Source organism: Polypterus senegalus, chromosome 5 (assembly GCF_016835505.1).
Source record: "Polypterus senegalus isolate Bchr_013 chromosome 5, ASM1683550v1, whole genome shotgun sequence".
Taxonomy (NCBI): domain Eukaryota; kingdom Metazoa; phylum Chordata; class Cladistia; order Polypteriformes; family Polypteridae; genus Polypterus; species Polypterus senegalus.
In genome coordinates, this window is record NC_053158.1 from 48,615,818 (window position 1) to 48,642,322 (window position 26,505).

The window sequence follows — 26,505 nt, forward strand, 5'->3', positions numbered from 1 at the left end:
AAAACAGAAACTTTTTTCATGTTATAGTAATAATAAGAATTGACAAAATGCTGATATGAAGTGTATAATGTATGAAGACTGAAGTCCAAATATCAAATAAACAATATCACAAAAAAGTTTAACAAAACAAGTGTGCTTTTACTCAAGAATATAACTGAGGAAAAATAAATTATTCAGTTTACATATTGCTGTCAAAGTGTAACAACCGAAACTCAAATATAAGTAAACACAACCTAAACATGCCTGCTTGGCTGGTAGAGGTAAGAACTGCTGCCTATTGTTTTGACTTGTGAGCTGCTATTATTATTACTATTATATAATAAAAACATACATTTGATTTGAGTCTGAAAACACCCATTGTAAATTTTTGCTACTTGTAAAAGTGTGTGTTTTTTTTTTTAATCCAGTTTTGTCTCAGTCATGTTCAGGTGGTACAATGAATTTGCCTCTACCTCTCTGAGTTGATGGCGTTTATCTCCATTCTTTTCACAAGAGCAGCGATAATCACAGTTGCTGCTGTGCTTGATGCCTGGTCAGAACTATTTGTTGTACCGGCAATCGCATATACAATGCCCTGTGACCGCTACCAGACTATCATGTGGCACTTGTGCTTTGATAACAAAGACACCCATGCAGAACATGTGAAAAACCACAGATTTGCTGTGATCTCAGACATCTGGCAACGTTTTGTTGAGAACTGTGCTTTGAGTTACAACCCAGGGCAACATATTACTGTTGATGAACAACTGCTTCCAACCAAGGTCCATTGTACTTTCTTGCAATACATCTCAACTAAGCCTGACAAATCTGGCATAAAGTTTTGAACTGCGGCAGATTTGGAGACAAAGTACATCTGCAATGCCATTCCTTATTTAGGAAAAGATTCCTGTTGTCCCACAGGAAAAAGACTTTGAGACCGTGCTCATAAAGCAGTTTCTGGACAAAGGCAGAACCATAACAACAGACAATTCTTCGCATTGCTTTCGCTGATTAATATACTGCTGCATAGCAACACAGCTCTGCTTGGCACCATAAATAAAGTTTTAAAACTCCATGGTACTTAACCTCCTTAGCATTAGATCCAAGTGTCACATAGACTGTAAAAACAGTGCTAAAAGCATTAGTCCCGAATGTCACTCGGTAATGGTAACGCGTCTAGCATAAGTCCCAGGATTACTCGGGCTAAAGTGGCAACAGTGTTGGTGTCAAGCGTTACTCGGACAAAGGTATAAGAGTGTCTTACGTAAGTGTCAGGCCCGAGCGTTACCTGCTCAACGGTGCACACGCGTTCTCTCTCAGACTTATAATGCCATCTCGTAAGAAATGCCTGTCATCAGCAGTGAGGTGAATCCATCTTCAGGTAGTGAAACTGAAATGGTCAGTGAAACTAAAAGTGACACTTGAATCACTTACACATGTGCAGTGTGCTATTCATATTATTATTTGCATCATTATTATACTTTCTACACTTCATATTTTTAGTGTTTTGTATGTTTCACAGTAGAAAGATGAGATTTAATAAAAACGTAACTTTTCAAGCCAAAAAATTCGCCGCTTTTTACATGTTTTTTGAGAAAAAAATGTAACGCTAAGGAGGTTAGAGTTGAGCATTTTTAGGAAATTGTCCATTTATAACAAAATAAAGAGAAAAATACATATAAAATGCAATGCCTACAAACTGTATTATGGAGGTGTAACTTTTAAAAGAGAAAAGGTGAAATTGCAAAAAAAAAAGATGTTAAGCAAGGAAAGTGTGTGCCCTAATAAAATGATCTGAAACATATAATGCTGCAAGTGGCTAATTGTACTGCTATCTCTTAGGTCAGGTAAAATAAGTCCTGGATATCTGGGCCTGAGGGCAGTTCCAGCATCAAACAGTAAGCTTATTCTGTACAACTTGATACTTTGGAGTCTACTCACTAGAAGAAACAAACTCTGAGACAATCAGGAACTCTGTACCATGGATTTTGTTCTGCACACTGTATGATCATTACATATACCAATCAAGTATTTGATTTTTCAAGACCTAAAGAATCCTAGCACACAAACATTAAAGTGAAAGAAATGTTCTTTACAGTTATGGAGACCACTGGGGCCCTGCAATGAATAATAAAGGGCATACAAGAAAGGAGTAATTGGTTACACCCACCCCATTATACATTTTTGACATGTTGGTAATCACAGATATAATTAATGCTCTCCATAATTCCTTTTCAATCACTGACACTATGAAAAGGAATCACTGGACAGCTGTTTATTTCTAACACGATCTAAACCTAAGTGAGAGAGAGGTCTAATTTCTGTGATGGGAGAAAGACAGTCAATTATGAAAAGAAAGAGACAGAGATCAGATGAGTAATGTTTGCCAAATAAGGGTGGATGTGGCGATCCTGACAGAAAAATGGTAAATTGTACTAAGTTAAGGAAAGCCCATATTAGCACGCTGTGTTTATTTTGTTCATATGCATTTCTTCCTATATATTAAAGCTATTGTTTTGTCATATCCAGTGTAATGTTAGTAAAATATTTTGTTTTTTGGATAGTGCCAAGTAAGCTTACAAAAACAAATATTTACAAATACAGTTATAAGCTTAAAGACGTCATTTGTATTAAGCTTAAAGAGGTCACGTAACTGTAGAACTAAATTGAAGGGTAATGGTGTGCAGTTGACTCTTTGGACATATCAAACTAAAAATATAATAAATATTTTGTCTAGATGTTTTTGTAAAGTGAATCACAAACTGTACCTACAACTACATCATCAGTAACTCAAAAAGAGAATCAAAACCTTATCTATAACTACATTATCAGTAACTCAAAATGAGACTAGACTCTGAATTACAGGGTACCACATAATAACATCATGTGCAATGTTAACTCAAAAGAAAAACAGTGTAACCTACCGTTTGTTAGTCTGTCAAAAAGAAATATGTCAAAATTCCAATTTCCAACTTTTTCAAGCATACACTATAAACAAAAAAAGAACACAGATTAATACAATTAATTTAAATTTACAAATTTAAAATTAACATTTGGGGTAATATTAATGTTTTCACATACAATAACACAGTATATTTCTATATTTTAAACAGGTTTTCTGCCTATTGCCACTGCTGCTTAAATACTACAGAGTTTAACTACTTGTCATTGTTACTTAAAAGCAAGCATGTAATTTGCTGGATAATAAGCCAAACTGAAACAAGGTAAAAAGTGCATTCTTTTTTGTTGTTTTTTTCTTTTTAATAGCCTGTACAGTTTTAAACAGCAGATTGAGAAATTTTGTTAACATTAGCACTATTTAACACCACCTTGCTGCCAAAATGAAAATGTTTGCTCTAGACCATTTAGATTCCAGGTATCAAAATGAATCTTTAAAAAAAAAAAGTTGCATTTCTTCATATCTGGCCCTTCATCTTGTAAAACATGTAGCTTCATATTTATTTTTAAAATCCATTGTTCTGTAACCTAAAAGCACTAATATCAGGCAACAACTGACAATTTAAAAGCTGTAAAGTTTTTTTTTTTCTTAACATGCCTTCCAACTATTGCTAAAACACAGAACGTGTAATAACATTTTACATAAAAAAACCTCTGAAATAAAATTACATGCAGAGAACTGTTACGGTACTAGTGGCAAATTCCAAATTCTTCTTAATTCAGGGAGTTAAACAAGTGGAATAGTCTTAGGAAAAATGCAACAAACTATTATTCTGATAAAATTTCATGTAAAATAAAACCTAAATATGTTGTAATTCTGCAATTTAAGCTTACAATTCTTCATTTAGAATGTATGTAAACCACCAGAAGTATGAATCATTGTATTATTCTTTAACTGACAAGCCACCCGAAATATAGATTATGGTTTTTACTGATGTCATGCAAACACTTACCTCAAAAGTACACCTTATGCTAGACATAGGCCACAGGAAAACTGAAACAGACTGCTCCAATATCCTTTCAACATTCAGATATACTGTAATGTACATGTTAGTTTTGATTTCTGTTATATTAAAATATAAACACACCCTTTCTTCAATTCAAAGATTTTTCTTCATATATATATATATATATATATATATATATATATATATATATATATATATATATATATATATATATACTGCAAAAAGAATTAAAGGAACACTTTTTAATCAGAGTATAGCATAAAGTCAATGAAACTTATGGGATATTAATCTGGTCAGTTAAGTAGCAGAGGGGGTTGTTAATCAGTTTCAGCTGCTGTGGTGTTAATGAAATTAACAATGAGATGACCCCCAAAACAGGAATGGTTTAACAGGTGGAGGCCACTGACATTTTTCCCTCCTCATCTTTTCTGACTGTTTCTTCACTAGTTTTGCATTTGGTACAGGCAATGTCACTACTGGTAGCATGAGGTGATACCTGGACCCTACAGAGGTTGCACAGGTAGTCCAACTTCTCCAGGATGGCACATCAATACGTGTCATTGCCAGAAGGTTTGCTGTGTCTCCCTGCACAGTCTCAAGGGCATGGAGGAGATTCTAGGAGACAAGCAGTTACTCTAGGAGAGCTGGGGCCTCATGTATACGCCGTGCGTAGAACTCGCACTATAACATGGCGTAAGCACAAAAGCCGAAATGTGCTTACGCACAGAAAAATCCAGATGCAGGAATCTGTGCGTACTCCAACTTCCACGTCCTTCCGCTACATAAATCCCGATCAGCGTGAAAACTAACGCTCGTGCACACGCATTATGTAACGCCCCAAATCCTCCCAGAATTATGCCTATTTGAATATGCAAATCAATATAAATCGCCCTTAAGCGCAGCCTTCTGTGAAAAGACAATAGGAAAAGCACGGGGGAAAATATAAGAAATTCAGCAAAAACCAAGTGGAGGCAAAGGAAAAGCATACTATTTTTTCAAATAAACCGTAGTATAATCAACAAAAGGAAGTTGATCGAGTGACTTAGCGTGTTGGAGAAAGTTGAAAGCTCACATTCACAAAATCGCACAGTGCCGGAAATAAAAAGAAGTCACATATCAAAGTCGCGTGAAAAGCGAGTTGTAGCCCACTGTCTGAGTGTCATATGAAAGCTTATTAGGGTACAGAGAAAAAAGGCACACAGTGGGGAAAAAGCACGAAATGTCAACTTCAATCTCGACATTTCCACTTTAATCACATAGTTTATTTTGTCATTAAAGTAGAACATCATAAACTTCATCTTAAAATCGTTTAATTAACCAGTTTCTCAGATCACATCGTAATTAAAGTAGCACGTTAAATGCTTTGTTTTGTATTTGATCTTCTATGTGCCTATGTGTGGGAATCACTACTTGCTTCTTAAACCGACTCTCTTCCTCCAACTTGACATAGAATCCATGACATTCGTGATATTACAGCTCTCTGAATAACTAAAATACTGAGATGTATACGTGATGTCATTTTCATGATGATAGGAGTTAAAGCACGTTATTAAACATGGGTTTCACTTCGATGAAATAATTTATTGTCGAAATTTGTCGCTGCGTTTTTAGCTGTGTTGTTATTTTATCTTTCTGTTTTATATGCAATATATATTGGCGTAGCCGTCACTGCAGTCCTTGCTTTTCTTTCCCCAAGTAACCGATTGCCACACAATCAGCTCTGTAATAGACGTTAAGCCATCTGTAAGCTTAGCGCCGATTCTTCAAAACATTTAAAGAACATTGAAATATCTTCGTAGTACATGTTTAATTATTCTATCCTTAACGACACTCCCAGTGAAGAATATAGATTATTTAAATGAATTTAAAGTTTTATGTGTATAATTTAACAAACATATTTTGCTGCATTTCACCTTAAAAATGATATCGTCATCATATGTAAATATGCGCTTTATAAAGTAGCCCAGGTTGTGAGATATTATAACTGTAGTGCAAGTTTACAGTGGGGTGATTGTACTTATAAGTACAAACCGTTCTACAAGGAGCAATTGATTGAGTGCATTTATAGTTCTTGGGATTAAACTGTTTCTGAACCGCGAGGTACAGGAAAGACTTTAAAACGTTTTGCCGTGGCTGAGACAGCGTGTCCTTAAAGCTGTACAGTAATCCCTCGCTATATCGCGCTTTGACTTTCGCGGTTTCGCTCTATCGCGGATTTTATATGAAAGCATAACTAAATATATAACGCAGATTTTTCGCTGCTTCGCAGGTTCTGCGGACAATGTGTCTTTTTACTTCCTGTACATGCTTCCTCAGTTGGTTTGCCCAGTTGATGTCATACAAGGGACGCTATTTGCGGATGACTGAGAAGCTAACCAATCAGAGCACGCAGTTAAGTTCCTGCTTGCTGAATTCAGTGTTAACCAGGAAGTCTCGTCTCGCTCATTCAGCATCAACGTGTTTCGCTGTGTAAAGAGTTGTGCTCTTTTGTGTTTATCTTTGTGCATAGTCAAGCCCTTCATTATTGCTCCAAAACGATCTGCTACTGCTTCAGGGGCCGTGCCCAGCGCAAACGGAAGATGTTAACGATTGCGAAAAGGTAAGCGTTTTGGATTTGTTGAAGGCTATGATTCTTTTTATTTAAAAAAGTAGGAAAGGAATATAAGATCTACGGCCGCAGTGTCCTTTTAACCAGGGTGCAAAACAAGTTGTAAGTGGATGTAATAAGGCAGTAGTCTGGATGGAATCTGCTTTAGGGATTTGGATTGAAGACTGCCAGAAGAAGAACAACGGAAGTGCTACACAATTGCCTGAAGTGGCTCCTTTATGGACTGTAACGCTCTCCTTTGTTGTGCAGTAAAATAAAACTCATTGTTATCGGACAAGTCATCGTGTCATTGTTGGTGAGTAACCATAATTAATTTTCTACTTACAGTACTTAGTACATGTATGTACGTTTGGTGTCACTGTACACACGCATTTACTGTATACTATTTTTGTTGCATTGTACGTATTTATTGCTGGTGGCATGTCTATCGTAATGGCTGTAACATGTGATATCGGAGACACTCAATATCTTTAAAATAATATTTAGGTTTTACTGTATATAAACAGTGTGTTTATATACATAATTTCAATGAATCTTACCTAATATCTAAGAGAATACAAAGGGATTATGCTGTATAACTCTGCGGGGAATATTTATAAACAGTGTGGGAGAGTTTATAAGGGCTTAAAATATATAAAAATAACCATACAAACATATGGTTTCTACTTCGCGGATTTTCACCTATCGCGGGGGGGTCTGGAACGCAACCCCCGCGATCGAGGAGGGATTACTGTATACCGATAATTCTCTTTCCGATCAGCTGCTGCTGTGATTCACACTCAGATACAGTGATATTAATACTCCGAGTCGTGCAGTGAGAGCAATATGGAAAAAGATGATCCGCTGTGGCAACTCCTAACGGAAGGAGCTGAAAGAAGAAGAAGAAGAAGAAGAAGTGAGAGCAGTTATGGTATTTGGAATACTATGGCTGTTCCCTGAACCATTATATTGTTAAGAGTTAATTACAATCAGATGCATTACACTAATAAACAATATGCGGTTAGTTTCTGTGAATTTATAAAGCCGCATCATGAAAATAATGAGTAATCATTCAGGAATAGTAGCATTGCTTTGACGCTGGGTGCCGCCAGTTTGCAAAACCGAGCGGAGAACTTGCGTACGACAAGACATGAGGTACCATGGAAAAGTGCGTGGCTTTACGCCAAGTGTAGGTTTTATACATCGCGATTTGAACGTGGAAAAGTTCTTACGCAACATTTCTGTGCGTACGCACCGTTTATACATGAGGCCCCTGGAGAGGGCCATAGAAGGTCCATAACCCATCAGCAGGACCAGTATCTGCTCCTTTGGGCAAGGAGGAACAGGATGAGCACTGCCAGAGCCCTACAAAATGACCTCCAGCAGGCCACTGGTGTGAATGTCTCTGACCAAACAATCAGAAACAGACTTCATGAGGGTTGCCTGAGGGCCCAAATGTCTACTGCGCCCTGTGCTCACTGCACAGCACCGGGGAGCTCAATTGGCATTTGCCATCGAATACCAGAATTGGCAGGTCCACCACTGGCATCCTGTGCTTTTCACAGATGAGAGCAGGTTCACCCTGAGTATATGTGAAAGACGTGAAAGGGTCAGGAGAAGCCGTGGAGAATATTATGCTGCCTGTAACATCGTTTAGCATGACTGGTTTGGTGGTGGGTCAGTGATGATCTTCGAGGCATAACCATGGAGCGACTCACAGACCTCTAAAGGCTAGACAACGGCATCTTGACTGCCATTAGGTATCAGGATGAAATCCTTGGACCCATTGTCAGACCCTACGCTGGTGCAGTAGGTCCTGGTTTCCTCCTAATGCACGACAATGCCCGGCCTCATGTGGCAAGAGTATGCAGGCAGTACCTGGAGGATGAAGCAATTGAAACAATTGAACAGCCTTCACGATCCCCTGACTTAAACCCAATAGAACATCTGTGGGACATTATGTTTCGGTCCATTAGGCACCGCCAGGTTGCTCCTCAGACTGTACAACCGCTCAGGGATGCCCTCATACAGATCTGGGAGGAAATGCCACAAGACACCATCCGTCGTCTCATTAAGAGCATGCCCAGACGTTGTCAAGCATGCATACAAGCTCGTGGGGGCCACACAAGATACTGAAAAGCATTTTGAGTAGCAGAAATTAAGTTGTTGAAAAAATGGACTAGCCTGCCACATCTTCATTTCACTCTGATTTTAGGGTGTCTACACAATTGAGCCCTCTGTAGGCAGAAAACATTTATTTCCATTAAAAGACTTGGCATCCTTTTGTTCCTAAGACATTGCCCTGTCGTTATTTGTATAGATATCCAACTTCATATTGAGATCTGATGTATCTAATGTGTTTCTTTAAAGTGTTCCTTTAATTTTTGTGAGCAGTGTGTGTATATATATATATATATATATCTATATATATATATATATATATATATATATATATATATATATATATATATATATACATACACACACTGTATGTATATTTTTTTTGTCACATGAAACTGTTTCAAATGAAGGACCTTTTTTAGAAACAAAAAAAAAAATAGCTAGCATGTACTTGAATTTTGAAATGGAGGTTAAAGGGTTGGGGTAGAAATATGTAAATTTAAGCCAAAAGTGACACTGTGCAGTGACTGTAAAACAGTATCTACTGTATGTTATTTGGGAAAGACCACAAAAAGTTTTTTGATATTACGCAGTTTTAAAAAGGAGAGCAGCTGTGCACTTTACCCCACTGTTCATTTGCCTCTGCAGCAACCTTTCAGTTTCAGGGTCACTGTTTCCTCTAACACCAAAGTTATTGGTAAAAAAACAATAAGATGTGAATACAAAAAAAAATAATAATTTCATTAGGCATGTGTTGCATCTTTTAAATCATGTACAGTAACAATGGTGTGACAGTAGAGGCATACTCTAATCATGTAAGTTCAAAGCTCTGTCGCTATATATCAGACACTTGCCACACTTTTGTGCAGAGCTTCATTTTTTATAAGCCATGGTAAAACATAACCAATGATAAAAAAAAAAAATTAACAGAAAAAGGGAGAAAAATATACAGCCTGAACCTACGGCGAGATATAGGACAACTGGAGATTGGCCGTACAATTGTGGAAAACTCCATCTATAATGGCCACAGTGAGCAGAGAAGCAAACTGGAAATGTATCCTCACCTCAAGAAAAATAGTATAAGAATATGTATATTTTTTGCTTCCAATTTACTTATGCTTGTGTCATGTGTCTGCCCACTTTTTTTTAAATGAAAACTTTGCCACATCAAAGTCATTAAGTTTTATGGATTTTATTTCCACATTTACAACCCTGCTCCTTGAGCTTCATTACAAAATCAATTTCATGTTCCAAATTAAATTATGCCCTGCTTGTGGAAAAATAACTTTCACTTGAAAAATACCAATATTATCTTTTAACCCTTTTTTAATAACTTATAAAGTAAAACTGGGGTCACCATTGTCTGGATGTCTTAAAGTCAGTTTACTGCAAAACCTTGAATGAATTACGTGTCAAAAAGTAATGTCTGCATTATTAATATATCATGTTTGTGAATCTAGCCTAAGATGATGAGTGTTTCATAAAATGTTGTTACCACAAGTATGTACTGCAGAAAGTGGCAGACAGTGACCATAAGAGGATGCTTGTAGTTACTTTAGTATAATGTGACAATTTGAATTAAAAAAATTTAATGCCTGCAGAAAAGCATCTCATACAATGTACCATTACCATTGCCACTGCTGCTGCCGCCACCACCACCACCAGCAGCAGCATCCTGGGCAGATGACAAGGCAAAATGGATGCCACAATAGAAACTGAGATTAATGAGACCACTTGACATTTTTCCCCAATCTTCAGCAGTCCAGTTTTGGTGATCATTTTCCCAGTGCAGCACAAATGCTTCAAGGACTAACATTCTGTGTATTCAAAGATGCTAATCTCCACTATTGTAAGAAACTGCAATAAGGGAATTTGTGATCTTTCTGTTAGCTTGAATGAGTCTAACCACTCTACTCTGCTCTCTTAAATTAATAACCTGTTTCCTCCCACAGAACTGATGCTTACTGGATGTTTTTGTTTATAATATAATTGTCTGTACTCTTCTGAAATTGTGTAAAAATCACAAGAGAACAGTTCATTTGTATATGCTGGAACCTACCATGACTTTCACCAACAATCATACCATAGTTATAAGACACTTAAGACTTATGAAGCATTAACTGCTGTGACAGATCATACCGTTAGTTCCTGACATATTATACTACTGTAGTGTATTTTAATATTACACCAGTTTCAGAATAAAAAAAGCAAAATGAAATTAGTAAATATCATATAAGGGTGGTAAAGTCAAACCAAGAAGGCAAAGTATATTTTGTGTGTGTGTTTATTTTTATAATATATATATATATATACATATAGAGATACATCAGCAAAGGATTCTGGAAACTTCCTTACATACAATTGTCATTGTTCCTCATTGATACTGTGTGTGCTGCAGAAAGTTATCATATACGAGTGCTTAGTTATTTCATGTATGCTGTACTTTTAATATTTTTAGAAAGTAATAATGTTCCAAGTATGCCATGAAAGCAAAATACACCCTTTAAAAACTAAAATTCAGATTATAGAAACAGAAGTGGGAGAAAAGAAATGACACATAGCAGGCTCATTGTGTATATAGAGAATGTATCTACAAACACTTTAGAGAAGTTCCTCTGATGCTTAATAGTGATACTTTGGGTAGTGGCCACCAATGAGTATCAATAAGGACCCTAGTTTGGATTGTCTTAAAGAGTTTGGGAAAGTAAGGCAGATGGGGTGGCCTTAGAGCCCAAGTGAGGTACAAGGCAGACCCGGCACCATGAATGTATAGACAGTGAACGATGCAGATGAAAGCTTGTGGATCCACATGAAAAGGAGCTGCTGTGGGTCACACATGGCAATGGAACTGTAAGGCATCCAGAAAGGGAGACAGCAGAATGTATGCACCCCTCTATACCCACTGAAACCTTCCAAAAGTGCTGTTACAATATGTATCCATATTCCTCCTATGCTAAAAAATACCTGCAGTAAATTTGTTATAAATAATTAAAATCCCATAACTTACCTACTAAGTTCAGTAACTAAGGTATTACTGTATATTACAAATACTGTATGAAGATATTTTATAAGAACAACATTAAGGTATTTTTGTTTTGTTGGATCAAATTTATGTTGAATTCAGAGAACTGAGAAGAAAAGGATAACAGACAATTATAATTTATTTTATTTTTTTTAACAATAACTAAAATTTGAACCAGAATCATCTTCATTGTCCACTAGTAACCCCATTACTACAATAAAAACCTCATCAATATTCAGGTGTGACTCACCGTAACATACTGCTCAGGCCACTCAAAAGAGAGAGTGAATTCATGGCCACAATATTTTATGCATTTGCAGTGAACTTGTTTAATAATTTGGACAAACTTTTGCAAGAAGTAAAATAAAGAATTACAAAGAAAATACAAGAAGTAAAAAATAATTACAAACAAAATAAATAGTACCTATACACAAACAATATAAATAAATTACAGAAATGGAAGACTGCTACAAGTAACTGCTACCTAAGGGTAAACATTCAATGGCCAGGGAAGAAAGGCAAAAACACTCCTGCTGCTAGGATGCTGGAGAAATTAAATTTCTGGGGTTTCCAGGGCCAAACACCTGTCCAACTCCCACTAAAGTTATTTATTACTGTTTTAACATTGGTGGGTCTCATTAATAGTGCACAAAAAACGAAAGAGAAAAGTGGTTATTAGTGACTGGTGCAAATTATTCAGTATGTGATACTGAAGTACGTATTAAAATATGTTACAAATGGCATAAAAAATGTAATCATAGAAGACAAATCAAAGATGTGTTTGAAGATTACAGTTTGGGGTTATAAGAGTAAGGACAACCCCAAATATACTGTAAGGGGGAGCCAGTTAAATGGCATTTTAAAATCAAATTGAAAATACACAGTATCATTACAATGGTTGCCTAAAACAGGTGAAGTCCAGATTTTCTTTTTTGCTTAAGATTCTTGCAGAAGGACATTGAATTAAACGTATCCAATTCAGATTTTTCTTAGGTAGTCCAATTTGTAGTGTATGACATCAATTTAGTCAATTTTTCAGCATTATGAGATGTTTTAAGAGGTTTTACCCTCATAATGTACCTTAAATGAAAGAAGACGGCTTTAATATTTATGGTCAATATGTGATTTGTGAAGAGTTCATAATAATATGCAGATTCTTTAATTTTGACCTGACCTGTTAGGCCAGATGACCAAGTTTATTTCTAGGACCAGTGCTTTTTCAAATTTTGGAAAATAACTACAAAATTTCCATTTTTGTCCCAATTAAGTTTAGGGAAAAAAATATTCCAGTCTATAATGTTATTAGGATAACGGATAAAAGGACTTAAGAGTATCAGAGTTACTTCTTGCTTTAGGTAAGAGAAACTGTGTGTCAGGTGTGGTAGTTACTGTGTATTTCAAAATAATCTAGCCTAACGGGAACATGTTGAGTAAGAATAACAGTGGGCCCAGAATTGATCCCTGTAGTACAGGGGTTCTCAACGTCGGTCCTGGGGACCCCCTGTCGCTGCAGGTTTCTGTTCCAACCAGCTTCTGTTTTTAATTGAACTCCTGGGCTAATTTAGTGAACTGATATTTCCTAAGTTCTGTGTTTAAGGAACAATATATTAATTAGAAAACTAAGTTTGCCAAAAAAAAAATATATATATATATTAAAATGTACCAAGCAGTTATATAGGAATAATGTATTTTTTTTCTTTTTAACAGTATTTTCATCTTGATTGTCATTCTACTTTTCTAGGTGTTCTAATTGTTTAATTAATCCATTATTTACTAATTAGTGGGTCTGACTCTAAAGTAGCTGCAGCCTTTGATTATTCAGTGTTGTTTGCCTGGGGGTCTGCTCTGCTCGTTTTAAGTTGTCATTATTAAGATACAATGAAGGGGGGAAAACTGTACAGAGAAAGGGCAAAGCATAATGAAAACAACAAAAGAGAATTAAGCTTTTAAATCTATAGCAAAAGCAGAAACATTTATAAATGTCTTATAAATACAAAAATCATGCTGCTATGCTTTTCTGAATGTCGAATAAAAGAAAAAAAAAATACCAGCTAATTAAATGAGATCAGTGCTATAAGGTGTTGTCACTGATTAGGAATGTGGTTGGAACAAAAACCTGCAGCCACAGGGGGTCCCCAAGACCGATGTCGAGAACCCCTGCTGTAGTATATTTTATACAATATCATAGATCACACAATCTACAGTATGAAAAAAATTTCTACCTGTTAAATAAAAGTGAAACCATCTTAAATTAGGGTTGGGTTATTTAAAACCTAAAGAGATAATGCAAGAATTTTGACCTAAAATGTAATATTTAACAAACACTCACTGGCCACTTTATTAGGTACATCTGTTCAACTGCTTGTTAAGGTAAATATCTAATCAGCCAATCACATGGCAGCAACTTATTACATTTAGGCATGCAGACATTCTCAAGACGACCGGCTGAAGTTCAAACTGAGCATCTGAATGGGGGAGAAAGGTGATCTAAGTGACTTTGTAACATGGTTGTTGGTGCCAGACGAGCTGGTCTTGGTATTTTTGAAACTGCTGATCTTACAGGGATTTTCACTCAGAATCATCTATAGGGTTTACAGACAATGGTCAGAAAAAGCAAAAAAAAAAATATCTAGTGAATGGCAGTTCTCTGGGTGAAAATGCCTTGTTGATGGCAGAGGTCAGAGGAGAATGGTCAGAGTGGCTCATGCTGATAAAAAGGAAACGGTAACTCAACCACTTGTTAAAAATGCAGTATGCAAAAGAGAACCTCTGAATGCAGGACGCTCTGAACCTTGAAGCAGATGGGTTACAGCAGCAGGAGACCACACCAAGTGCCACTCATATCAGCTAAGAAAAGGCAACTGAGGATACTATTCGCAAATGCTCACCAAAATTGGAAGGTATTGTCAGAATTTGGCATCAACAACATGATAGCATGCATCCATCTTGTCTTGTCTCAACGGTATGGGGGATATTTTCTCAGCTCACTTTGAGCCCCTAAGTACCAACTGATCATCATTTAAATGCCACAGCCTACCTGAGTATTGTTGCTGACCACGTCTATTCCATTATGACTGAAGTGTATCCATCTTCTGATGGCTATTTCCAGCAGGATAACACACCATGTCACAAAGCTCAGATCATCTCTAACTTATTTTTTGAATGTGACAATGAGTTCACTGTACTCAAAGGGCCTCCCCAGTCAGAAGATTTCAATCCAATAGAGCACTTTTTGGACGTGGTGGAACGGGGATTTGCATCAATGATGTGCAGAAACAAATATGCAGCAACTCCGTGATGCAATCAAGACAACATGGACCAAACCCCGAGAGGAATGTTTCCAACACGTTGTTGAATATATGCCACAAAAAATTATGGCAGTTCTGAAAGTAAAATGGGGCCCCAACTCCATACTAGCAAGGTGTACTTAATAAAGCGGCCAGTGAGTGTATCTCAATGTGTTCTAAAAACACCTTAAAGATTGAAGATCAGTATCATATAGGCATGTGTGTATGTATTGACAAGTAGCAATGAGGCAAAAATGCCTCAATGTGTAGTCATTATTGAGGAAGTAAATGCTGAAGTGGTGCACTGCAACAAATACTGTACTTGGGGACATCAATGACAGGCTAGACTGGTCACATAACACAGAGGAGGTTTTTTAAGAAAAGGCAGAGCATACTACTATTTCTAAGGAGACTGGGGTCCTTTAAGATGGGTAGTGACATCATGTGCATTTTCTACAAAATAATGATGATCAAGGTGATTTTCCACACTTTGGTGTGTTAGGCCATATCAAGAGAGGCCCAAAGTATATGCTAATTAAAAAGGCAAGCTCAGTTCTGGAATACACTCTCAATATACTGGAGGTAGTAATGAGGTAAGGAACGAAGATAAAACTGATGGAAATTATGAACAACGCTAAACATTCTCTTTCGGACACACTTGTTATGTACTTTGAGCCAACTAATCATTCAGAAGAAATGCGTCAATAAACACTGCTAGAATTCCTTCATACCTACGCCAATATGCTTTTAAAATGCCACACTATGACAGTTATTGTTCTTTTTATCTTTGAACAAATCTGAGCCTTTTCTTTCTCTATAGTACCTCTGGTGCATATTGTATGTGGTGGGGTATGTCATTTTATTTGGGCAGGTTGTTGATGTTTGTTATAATATTTATAAAGAGAGCCCAAAACCTAGAATATCTTCCAACAATATTACAAAATATTATAGAAGGAAGCGGGCTTAATTTTGCCTGAAAGAAACATAACATTTTTTTCTCCTTCAAACATTTAATATCTCCTCTACTTGTTTTTAATTTTTGCATTGTATGAAATGCATTCAATGCATCTTTTGCATCTGCCCATCTAAGTAAGCATTGCCTACTATCTCTCTCTATTTGACTATTTATAAAAGGAAAGACAAAGCTTTTGAGTCAATACCATTCTAATCAATGATCATGTATGTTTTTATGATTTATGTCATTTGTAATGGAACATTAGCCATTATAAAAATTTATTTGATAAATGAACATTTCATTATCCTATTACTAAACTCTGCTCAAAAAGTAATTTGACTGTATAATAGACCACCTCCAACCTTCAATAACCTTAACTGATTAAAAGATTACCAGGACAAGATATTTATAAATGTTAATGCAAAATGAACACACTATATGTGGAACATCCACAATTACTGAAATTAGAAAGTCACTCCATGACTGATACACAAACATTGAGAAATTCGCAATATACAATAAAATACTTTTAGTACTGAAAGTATTTTTAGAGTTCTAGTTAGGTAGATGAATGTGTATTTTGAGTTAAGGTTATCTCCTTCATCCTGCTGCTTGTCTGCTCAAATTGTATGTAACAAAACAGTGAAAATTTAATTAGCAGTGACCCATTGTGCCAGGAAGGCAGGTTGCAGGTTCTACTCATGCCTGTAAGGCCCCTTCATATGCAGTAACATGTTATATCTTTCATTCAAGCAGTACCAGTGGAACCTTGGATTGCGAGTAACTTGGTTTGTGAGTGTTTTGCAAGACGAGCTAAAATTTGTAATAAATTTTGACTTGATAAACGAGCGTTGTCTTGCAATACGAGTAGTAAGTATATGCTTTGTCTGCCAAGCATCACATGATCACAACTGAGCTGATGGTGGTTCTCTCTCTTGCTGTGGGATTGTGGGTAATCGTCTTCTATTCTCCAACTGAGTCGGCGTGCCTCACTCATATAGTCGAAATCCGTACGAGCGTATACTGTTTACTATACCATGGTGACCACGTGTGTGTTGTAACATGCGAGTCCCTGTCTTACACCCCAAAACACAAAGCTGAGTCTCAGTACTTTAGCGACACCAGCTTTATTCAGCTTGAAACAGGAACAGCACGGTTATTTATTGTAGCGGGATCTGCCACTGACTATACATAGACACAGCAGTCAGGGTCAGGGCCAAGTAATACTGTGCCCTGTGGATTTATAATGTTCCTGTATTATCCATCAATGGCAGGCACTTATAGCATGTCCGCAATCTTTTTGGATTCACTTTTACGGCGAACTGCTACAGCGCTTGGAGCCTGCGGTTGCTTTGGGACGCTCTTCCGCCTGCAGTCCTATTGGGTGGAATCCCAAAAGAGTTTAGAAACTCACTTAGACCAACCATGATTCTTTTCAAAGGTAAAGTGCAGGTTAATTTGTTTTACATATTTTTACTTTATATTTTGCATAAATCATTTTTATATGAATAGTTTTGGGTTCTGGAATGAATCATATGAGTTTCCATTATTTCTTATGGGGAAATTCAATTTGATATACGAGAGTTTTGGATTGCGAGCATGTTTCCAGAACGAATTATCCTCACAAACTGGAGGTTCCACTGTAATGCTGTCTTTCTTCCAGGTAAAAATCAAACCATTTTCAAACAGCAGAGCTAACACTACCTGTTTAAAGCAGTTCATACTCTAATCCTCACTTAATTTTTCTCATGCATATAACCACACCTATACAACAAAAGCAGAGTTAATACAGTCACACTTCGAATGATCCATTCATTAACAGTCATCTTCTTCTTTCGGCTGCTCCCGTTAGGGGTCGCCACAGCGGATCATCTTCTTCCATATCTTCCTGTCCTCTGTATCTTCTTCTGTTACACCCATCACCTGCATGTTCTCTCTCACCACATTCATAAACCTTCGCTTAGGCCTTCCTCTTTTCCTCTTCCCTGGCAGCTCTATCCTTAGCATCCTTCTCCTAATATACCCAGCATCTCTCCTCTGCACATGTCCAAACCAATGCAATCTCGCCACTCTGACTTTGTCTCCCAACCGTCCAACTTGAGCTGACCATCTAATGTACTCATTTCTAATCCTATCTATCCTTGTCACGCCCAATGCAAATCTTAGCATCTTTAACTTTGCCACCTCCAGCTCGGTCTCCTACTTTCTGGTCAGTGCCACCATTTCAACCCATATAACATAGCTGGTCTCACTACTGTCCTGTAGACCTTCCCTTTCACTCTTGCTGATACCCATCTGTCAAAAATTACTCCTGACACTCATCTCCACCCATTCCACCCTGCCTTTTCGCTTTTTCATCTCTCTTCCACGATCCCCATTACTCTGTACTGTTTACCCCAAGTATTTAAACTCATCCACCTTCACCAAGTCAAGTAGAGCTTTATTGTCATCCTAAAAATATACTTACAGTACACAGTAGAATGAAATATCGTCCTCCAGAGTCAAAACGTGCAATACACAAGAATATATATATATATATATATATATATATATATATATATATATATACACACACACACACATATACATATACAGTATAAACTATGATAAAAAAAAATAGAAAACAAATATACAGTGTTATGTATAGCTATGTACTCCAGAGAGTGTAAGGAGTAGAGAGTCCAGAGTGGAGGAGGGCAGCATGGTGTTCAGGAAAGAAACTATTGCACAATCTAGCAGACCAGCTCCTTATGCTGCAGAGTTGTCTTCCAGATGGAAGAGGAGTAAACAGTTGGTGGAAGGGGTGGTGGGGATCTGCCATGATGCTAGTGACTTTATGAAGGCATTCTCAGTTTCCCCAAATTCATTTGTAAATTCATGAAGGTAGGATGGTTTCCACAGTTGAACTGCACTATTGTATTTAGCTATTTAAAACTTTGTCATTTTAAAATGGAATGTAAATTTAGTTTTCCTCCATTTTAACTCTGCTTGAATTTTCCATGGTGCTTTAACAGTAAAATATGTCTTAACAGTTTTTTCTGAGGATACTATGTTGGCTGCCACTGTCAGATTAACATTAAAATTTTCCACCTTGCTATTTATATTCTCTGCTGTATTAGAATAAGCACTAAATTCAGACTGACTGTTCAATAGATCGGCACACCAAACAGCAGATACAGCATTAAATTATTAAAACACTGCTCTTTAGATTTTAGTCATAGATACTGTTACATTAAATAAAATACAGGTATGATTAGATATGCTAAAGTCCAGAATCTGTGTCAAGTCAAAGTTTAGTCCCTTTGAAATTAGTAGATCTACCATATGGCCTACCTTGTCTAATTATTTGGGCGACATGTTGACTAAGATCAAAAATGTGCAGTAAATTAATAAACACCCTTGCTTTTGGGTTACACTAATTATGTAAATTAAAATTGAATTTACAGTGCCTTCCGGAAAGTATTCACAGCGCATCACTTTTTCCACATTTTGTTATATGACAGCCTTATTCCAAAATTGATTAAATTCATTTTTTTCCTCAGAATTCTACACACAACACCCCATAATGACAACATGAAAAACTTTATTTGAGATTTTTGCAAACTTATTAAAAATAAAAAAACTGAGAAATCACATGTACATAAGTATTCACAGCCTTTGCCATGAAGCTCAAAATTGAGCTCAGGTGCATCCTGTTTCCCCTGATCATCCTTGATCCAAACTTCTCTGGTCTGATGAGACAAAGATTGAACTCTTTGGTGTGAATGCCAAGCGTCATGTTTGAAGGAAACCAGGCACCGCTCATCACCAGGCCAATACCATCCCTACAGTGAAGCATGGTGGTGGCAGCATCATGCTGTGAGGATGTTTTTCAGCGGCAGGAACTGGGAGACTACTCAGGATAAAGGGAAAGATGACTGCAGCAATCTACAGAGACATCCTGGATGAAAACCTGCTCCAGAGCGCTCTTGACCTCAGACCGGGGCAATGGTTCATCTTTCAGAAGGACAACGACCTTAAGCACACAGCCAAGATATTAAAGGAGTGGCTTCAGGACAACTCTGTGAATGACCTTGAGAGGTCCAGCCAGAGCCCAGACTTGAATCCGATTGAACATCTCTGGAGAGATCTTAAAAAGGCTGTGCACCGACGCTTCCCATCCAACCTAATGGAGCTTGAGAGGTGCTGCAAAGAGGAATGGGCGAAACTGGCCAAGGGAAGCTTGTGGCATCATATTCAAAAAGACTTGAGGCTGTAATTGCTGCCAAAGGTGCATCAACAAAGTATTGAGCAAAAGCTGTGAATACTTATGTACATATGATTTCTCATTTTTTTTTATTTTTAATAAATTTGCAAAAACCTCAAGTAAACTTTTTGCACATTGTCATTATGGGGTGTTGTGTGTAGAATTCAGAAGAAAAAAATGAATTTAATCCATTTTGGAATAAGGCTGCAACACAACAAAATGTGGAAAAAGTGATGCGCTGTGAATACTTTCCGGATACACTGTACCAGCTATTAGGAACCTGTCATAATTAGTTATTGTTACAGATAATAAATATGATAATTTAAAATTAAAAAGGGCAATATATTTTGGAGTACAGTAAGTGGTCAGTAAGACACAAAACTATCAGGCTAGTATTGTTATAGTTTTAATGGCTTGAAAAAAATACTCTTACCAAACCATAGCTTCTCTTTCCCTGATGAACAAGACTACAATCAGGATGACTGCTTCAACTAACAATGCAGAACTGTCACTATCCAGGCATATTTTACAAAAAATAGAAAATCTATTTTAAATAATCACTGATAAAATTATATAGATAACATTTCTTACTTATTAAAGCTCTGATGTTAAGTAACACCTAGAAGAACAAGGATGCATGGACAGGTTAGAACAAATTGAGACACGTGTCTTCTTTTTAGCAAATCCAAGAATTATACAGTGGTGTGAAAAACTATTTGCCCCCTTCCTGATTTCTTATTCGTTTGCATGTTTGTCACACAAAATGTTTCTGATCATCAAACACATTTAACCATTAGTCAAATATAACACAAGTAAACACAAAATGCAGTTTTTAAATGATGGTTTTATTATTTAGGAGAAAAAAATCCAAACCTACATGGCCCTGTGTGAAAAGTAATTGCCCCCTGAACCTAATAACTGGTTGGGCCACCCTTAGCAGCAATAACTGCAATCAAGCGTTTGCGATAACTTGCAATGAGTCTTTTACAGCGCTCTGGAGGAATTTTGGCCCACTCATCTTTGCAGAATTGTTGTAATTCAGGTTTATTTGAGGGTTTTCTAGCATGAACCGCCTTTTTAAGGTCATGCCATAGCATCTCAATTGGATTCAGGTCAGGATTTTGACTAGGCCACTCCAAAGTCTTCATTTTGTTTTTCTTCAGCCATTCAGAGGTGGATTTGCTGGTGTGTTTTGGGTCATTGTCCTGTTGCAGCACCCAAGATCACTTCAGCTTGAGTTGACGAACAGATGGCGGACATTCTCCTTCAGGATTTTTTGGTAGACAGTAGAATTCATGGTTCCATCTATCACAGCAAGCCTTCCAGGTCCTGAAGCAGCAAAACAACCCCAGACCATCACACAACCACCACCATATTTTACTGTTGGTATGATGTTCTTTTTCTGAAATGCTGTGTTCCTTTTACGCCAGATGTAACGGGACATTTGCCTTCCAAAAGTTCAACTTTTGTCTCATCAGTCCACAAGGTATTTTTCCAAAAGTCTTGGCAATCATTGAGATGTTTCTTAGCAAAATTGAGACGAGCCCTAATGTTCTTTTTGCTTAACAGTGGTTTGCGTCTTGGAAATCTGCCATGCAGGCCGTTTTTGCCCAGTCTCTTTCTTATGCTGGAGTCGTGAACACTGACCTTAATTGAGGCAAGTGAGGTCTGCAGTTCTTTAGACGTTGTCCTGGGGTCTTTTCTGACCTCTCGGATGAGTCGGCTCTGCGCTCTTGGGGTAATTTTGGTCGGCCGGCCACTCCTGGGAAGGTTCACCACTGTTCCATGTTTTTGCCATTTGTGGATAATGGCTCTCACTGTGGTTCGCTGGAGTCCCAAAGCTTTAGAAATGGCTTTATAACCTTTACCAGACTGATAGATCTAAATTACTTCTGTTCTCATTTGTTCCTGAATTTCTTTGGATCTTGGCATGATGTCTAGCTTTTGAGGTGCTTTTGGTCTACTTCTCTGTGTCAGGCAGTTCCTATTTAAGTGATTTCTTGATTTAAACAGGTGTGGCAGTAATCAGGTCTGGAGGTGGCTACGGAAATTGAACTCAGGTGTGATACACCACAGTTAGGTTATTTTTTAACAAGGGGGCAATTACTTTTTCACAAGAGCCATGTAGGTTTGGATTTTTTTTCACCCTAAATAATAAAAACCATCATTTAAAAACTGCATTTTGTGTTGTATTTGACTAATGGTTAAATGTGTTAGATGATCAGAAACATTTTGTGTGACAAACATGCAAAAGAATAAGAAATCAGGAAGGGGGCAAATAGTTTTTCACACCACTGTATGCATAGCATTTCTCTAGGTAAACCCACTTTATATATAATGATAGCTATGCACTCATATAAAAATAGGAGAAATCTAAAGTTAAGCAGTCATGAGGGCTATACTATCTGTAAAATGTTTTCAGAAAGGACCCTTGTGACAAATTTACTCAGTTGCGGGCCATTACATCCGATGAATCATGGAATTTTCCAGAAGAGGTCCAGGCTGCCCACACAGCCAATGTCATACCACTCACAGAAGGCAATCATTCAGGTACTGACAGGCAGGGGTCGAATGTAGGCGTCATATGATCTCCTCAACATTGGTAAAGGTCCGGAAATGAAAACCTTAGCTGCAGGGGTTCTCTCCTTAAAGGCTCAAACTAGCAGTAAGAAGTCCTTTAACTCCAGCTGGTGACAGCAAATGTTACATACTGCAGCAAGCAGAACTATCATCTTAAAAGAACTACTGTTATGCTTTTCAGAGACAGAACTCTTAATTCAATATTAACAATACATGCACCCACAAAACAGGATACAAATGTTTCAAGGTCTATCAGCAGAAAAATCTGAAGTGCAGTTGAATCTCCAGAATCTGTTGGCAAGATGGAGATGTGGAGCAGCTGTGACAGTAATGCTAAATCTTCTAGACACTATCATTACTAACAGGACAGGAGGTAAAGCTGATTTAGAATGGTGTCTGAGTGGCACAATATACAGTCAATGTAACAAAGAAAATTCCGGATGGATGGATGGATGGATAGATAGAGTAGTCAAGCTTTCTTTGTCAGAGTTCAGTTTACCACATAAAATGTTGCTGGAACGATCTATCCAACATTTTTAGTTTTTTGTCAACACAATGCAGTTCACAATTGGCCATCTTCTGACTTTGGTACCTTCACATGACCAACACCAAGATGAACAATAAATGATGAAATAACTACAACATTCCGATGTGTACCTAAACTACATCCCTTATGTCTACTTAAATGAACATATATTAAGGCAAGTCTGTATCAGGCATTACAATATGGAAAGGAAATACATTTCCCAATGCGAATTTTCATTTAAGAGTATAGTCAATAACATTGTTTAAATGTTTAACATTAGTTAAACAATGTAGCATTCCCAGGTTGCATTATACATTGCTTAAGAAGACTCTGCCATTACAGGCAATACAATACATAAATACACAAAGAAATAATCAACCACAAGTTGACAGAAATTAAAAATTAGACTGACACGCATAAGTGGTCAATTAAGACATTGTGTAATTACTGTAACTGAAATACTGAATATTTACAATATTTATATATGGATACATAAGTCTGTCCAAGTGCTAATTACAAAATTGATTCATGGCTTATATAGGTTGGCCCTTGCAATTCACAGGTTTACGGTTTATGGATCTTCCCATTTGCAGGTTTATCATCACTAATTAAATGGAAATTTTCCAAGCTTTGTGATATATTGTGGGAAACTGCAGACAACGTTGAAGCAGCACTACTTAAATGTACTACAAATCCCAATAACCCAAAGAGTACTACATCGTTGGGAAGCTTTGGTAGTAGTTGCTTGGGCTGCTGGGTGAATGATGAGGTCGCTAGCTTTAAAAAAGAGTGATAAGAAGCCGACAGGATCGCAATCAGTGGTGTCTTTTTGTTTCAACACTTCACAACACAAATGGATTACAATTACACCAATTGGGTTAGAGTTTTCTCTGAATTTATGTTCTTGTCCGGTGCTCGCTTGTTCATGTGATTTTGTCTAGGTTAGAAAATAAGAATCTTCATATACGTACATCAGCATCACAGTACTTCTTCAGTACAACTTTCAAAAGGCAACTGTTCATAGGGGATTTCATTTCATATCTATACCATTATCATCTGCATCCGTGAAACTCATCTCGGTTTATCATTTTGTGCTTAATGTTTTGTTGGATTTCTTTTGAATTTGTAATATTAATAATTTTTGTCATTTCATACCATAAATACAGCACACATCTGAAAAAGAAAAGCTACAGTTCACTAAAGAACTACTGAACTATGCATGCACTTTGTCTGGGGGGTGCCAAAATTATTGGAAAGTTACCGTGATGCAATGGTTAATTGGCAAAGTCAGTAGATCTGCTAACTCTATGAGCAAACTTGCTTTACTTAACAATATTCAAAGTAAATCAAAAAGAAAAAAAAAAGAAAAATACAGGTAGTCCCCAGGTTATGGACATCCAACCTACAACATACGAACGGGGCCACAGCTGCGACACATGCACCTCAGTAACTGCCGCTCCGTCATCTTCAGCCTGGGGATGCTGGAGAGGGGCGATTTCGCTGCCCGCGCAGTGTAGCATCCCTCGGGCAGCTCCCAGTGGCAAGCGGTTTCACTGCCCGCCCACCACACACGGCTGCCCAATTCATTCTTGTTGGGACGGCTGGTAATGCTGCAAGCGGTGACCCGGTTGTGGCTGAACGGAGGCCATTGAGGGTGAACGGGGCTGCATGGGGTAGCATTGTAGTGTGCCTCGGATGGCTGCATGTTGAATGGGGGCAGTGGTGCGGCGGACACTGCAGGCAGCTTACTGTAATGGAGGTGACTGTGAGGTAGGCTGGTGATGAACCGTCCCTCGCTGCCCCCATTCATTCTCAATAGCAAGCCTGCTTGTACTGTTACGCACATAGCAGGAAGTTGTCTCTTGTCAGTACAAGGTGGTCCAGATCGTTTGGATGACCTTGATTTATGCAGAGACGATTCCAGTTCAGCGCGAAGATGATTCTTCGTGTTGTCAGTTTGCACACTTCTCGATGGTCCGGGATTTTTCAGGTGATTTTCTATGTAATAAACTGAACAAGTTATAGCGTAATGAAAATTACATGATTATATCTGGACAACCCTATACATTAGATGTGTTAACGTCCGGTGCCTTCCTGCTGTTGTAACGTGTACAGTGCTGTGCAGAAGAGCTCATCTTAACGTTTTGTCTTCACCCTTCAAGAATGTCTCTGAAACACAAATCTGATGCAAGTGCTGGTGATATAGTAAAGAGGAGAAAAAACATCACCATTGAAAATAAAGTAGAAATAATAAAAAAAGTCAGACAGAGGTGAAACTCCATCATTCATTGGCAGAGCACTTGGTTACAGTCAGTCAACAATAGCATTTATTAAAATAATGTACCTGTTCCGACTTTCATACAAATTCAACTTAAGTACAAACCTACAGTCCCTATCTCGTACGTAACCTGGGGACTGCCTGTAAAACAAATACTCTATGTATTTACAATAGCGTAAACACCAACATATCAGCTCTATAATAAAACAAGCTCACAGTTCTTTACTCCAATCTTGTTAACAAGATTTAATTTATTTGTCTATTTTCATAACCCTCTTAAGTTATAATAGTTCCTGAAAGGCTGCTATGAAATAGAAATCTAAAATATTTAAATAACAATTCTAAAATTCTAGTCCAACAAAATCAACAAAAGAGGCCAAATACAGAGTAGATATTGGATTATAATGGAATTTTTTTTATTCCCTACCTTTCACTTCAGCTCCATATTGCGGAATGGTTTTGAAAATGCTTACTTAGAGAGTACTTGGCTCATGTTGAACAAAGACATTTAGAAATTACTTATTTTTTTCATTTGACTTTAGTTTTCCTTATTTTAAAAATAATTAAAATTATTTATTGGTTTATAAGTGTTGCATTTTATTTGAATGAAAAATTAAATGTATCTCAATTCAATCAACAAAATGGTAATTGCAAGAATTTAGAAATCTAGCTTCACCAGGTACTACAGCACATCATCCCAACATGTATCTCGCACTACTAAAACAAACCTTTGCTTGCCCAGTATAGTCATCGTCCAAGATGTACAAAGGGTTCTGAGGTGGAAAGCCTCGGAAGAATCGGGAACAGTGCAAGTACCTCTGAAAACTCAATAGTCTTCTAACTTTTCTTGAACAAACTGGTCCTACAGATTCAGGGCATGCTGGAAAAATAAAATAATTGACAATTAAGTAACCAATATACGTTTTACTTTTATTAATTCACTTTTTAAATGCAAAATTGCATTTTTTAAGACTGCACAAGAAAATGGATATTTAGTT

General features: G+C 37.2%; 1 protein-coding gene across 2 annotated transcripts in view; it reads right to left on the minus strand.

The window, feature by feature from the left end:
• pde7a (phosphodiesterase 7A) overlaps nucleotides 1–26,505 on the minus strand; it is a 158,648-nt gene that overhangs the window by 43,920 nt on the left and 88,223 nt on the right. For both annotated transcript variants that reach the window (XM_039754582.1, XM_039754583.1), the window contains 2 exons: nucleotides 26,236–26,387; nucleotides 2,904–2,967 (listed from right to left, as the gene is read on the minus strand). In XM_039754582.1, coding sequence (XP_039610516.1) covers nucleotides 2,904–2,967; nucleotides 26,236–26,387 — 216 coding nt within the window. The remainder of the gene's footprint in view (nucleotides 1–2,903; nucleotides 2,968–26,235; nucleotides 26,388–26,505) is intronic.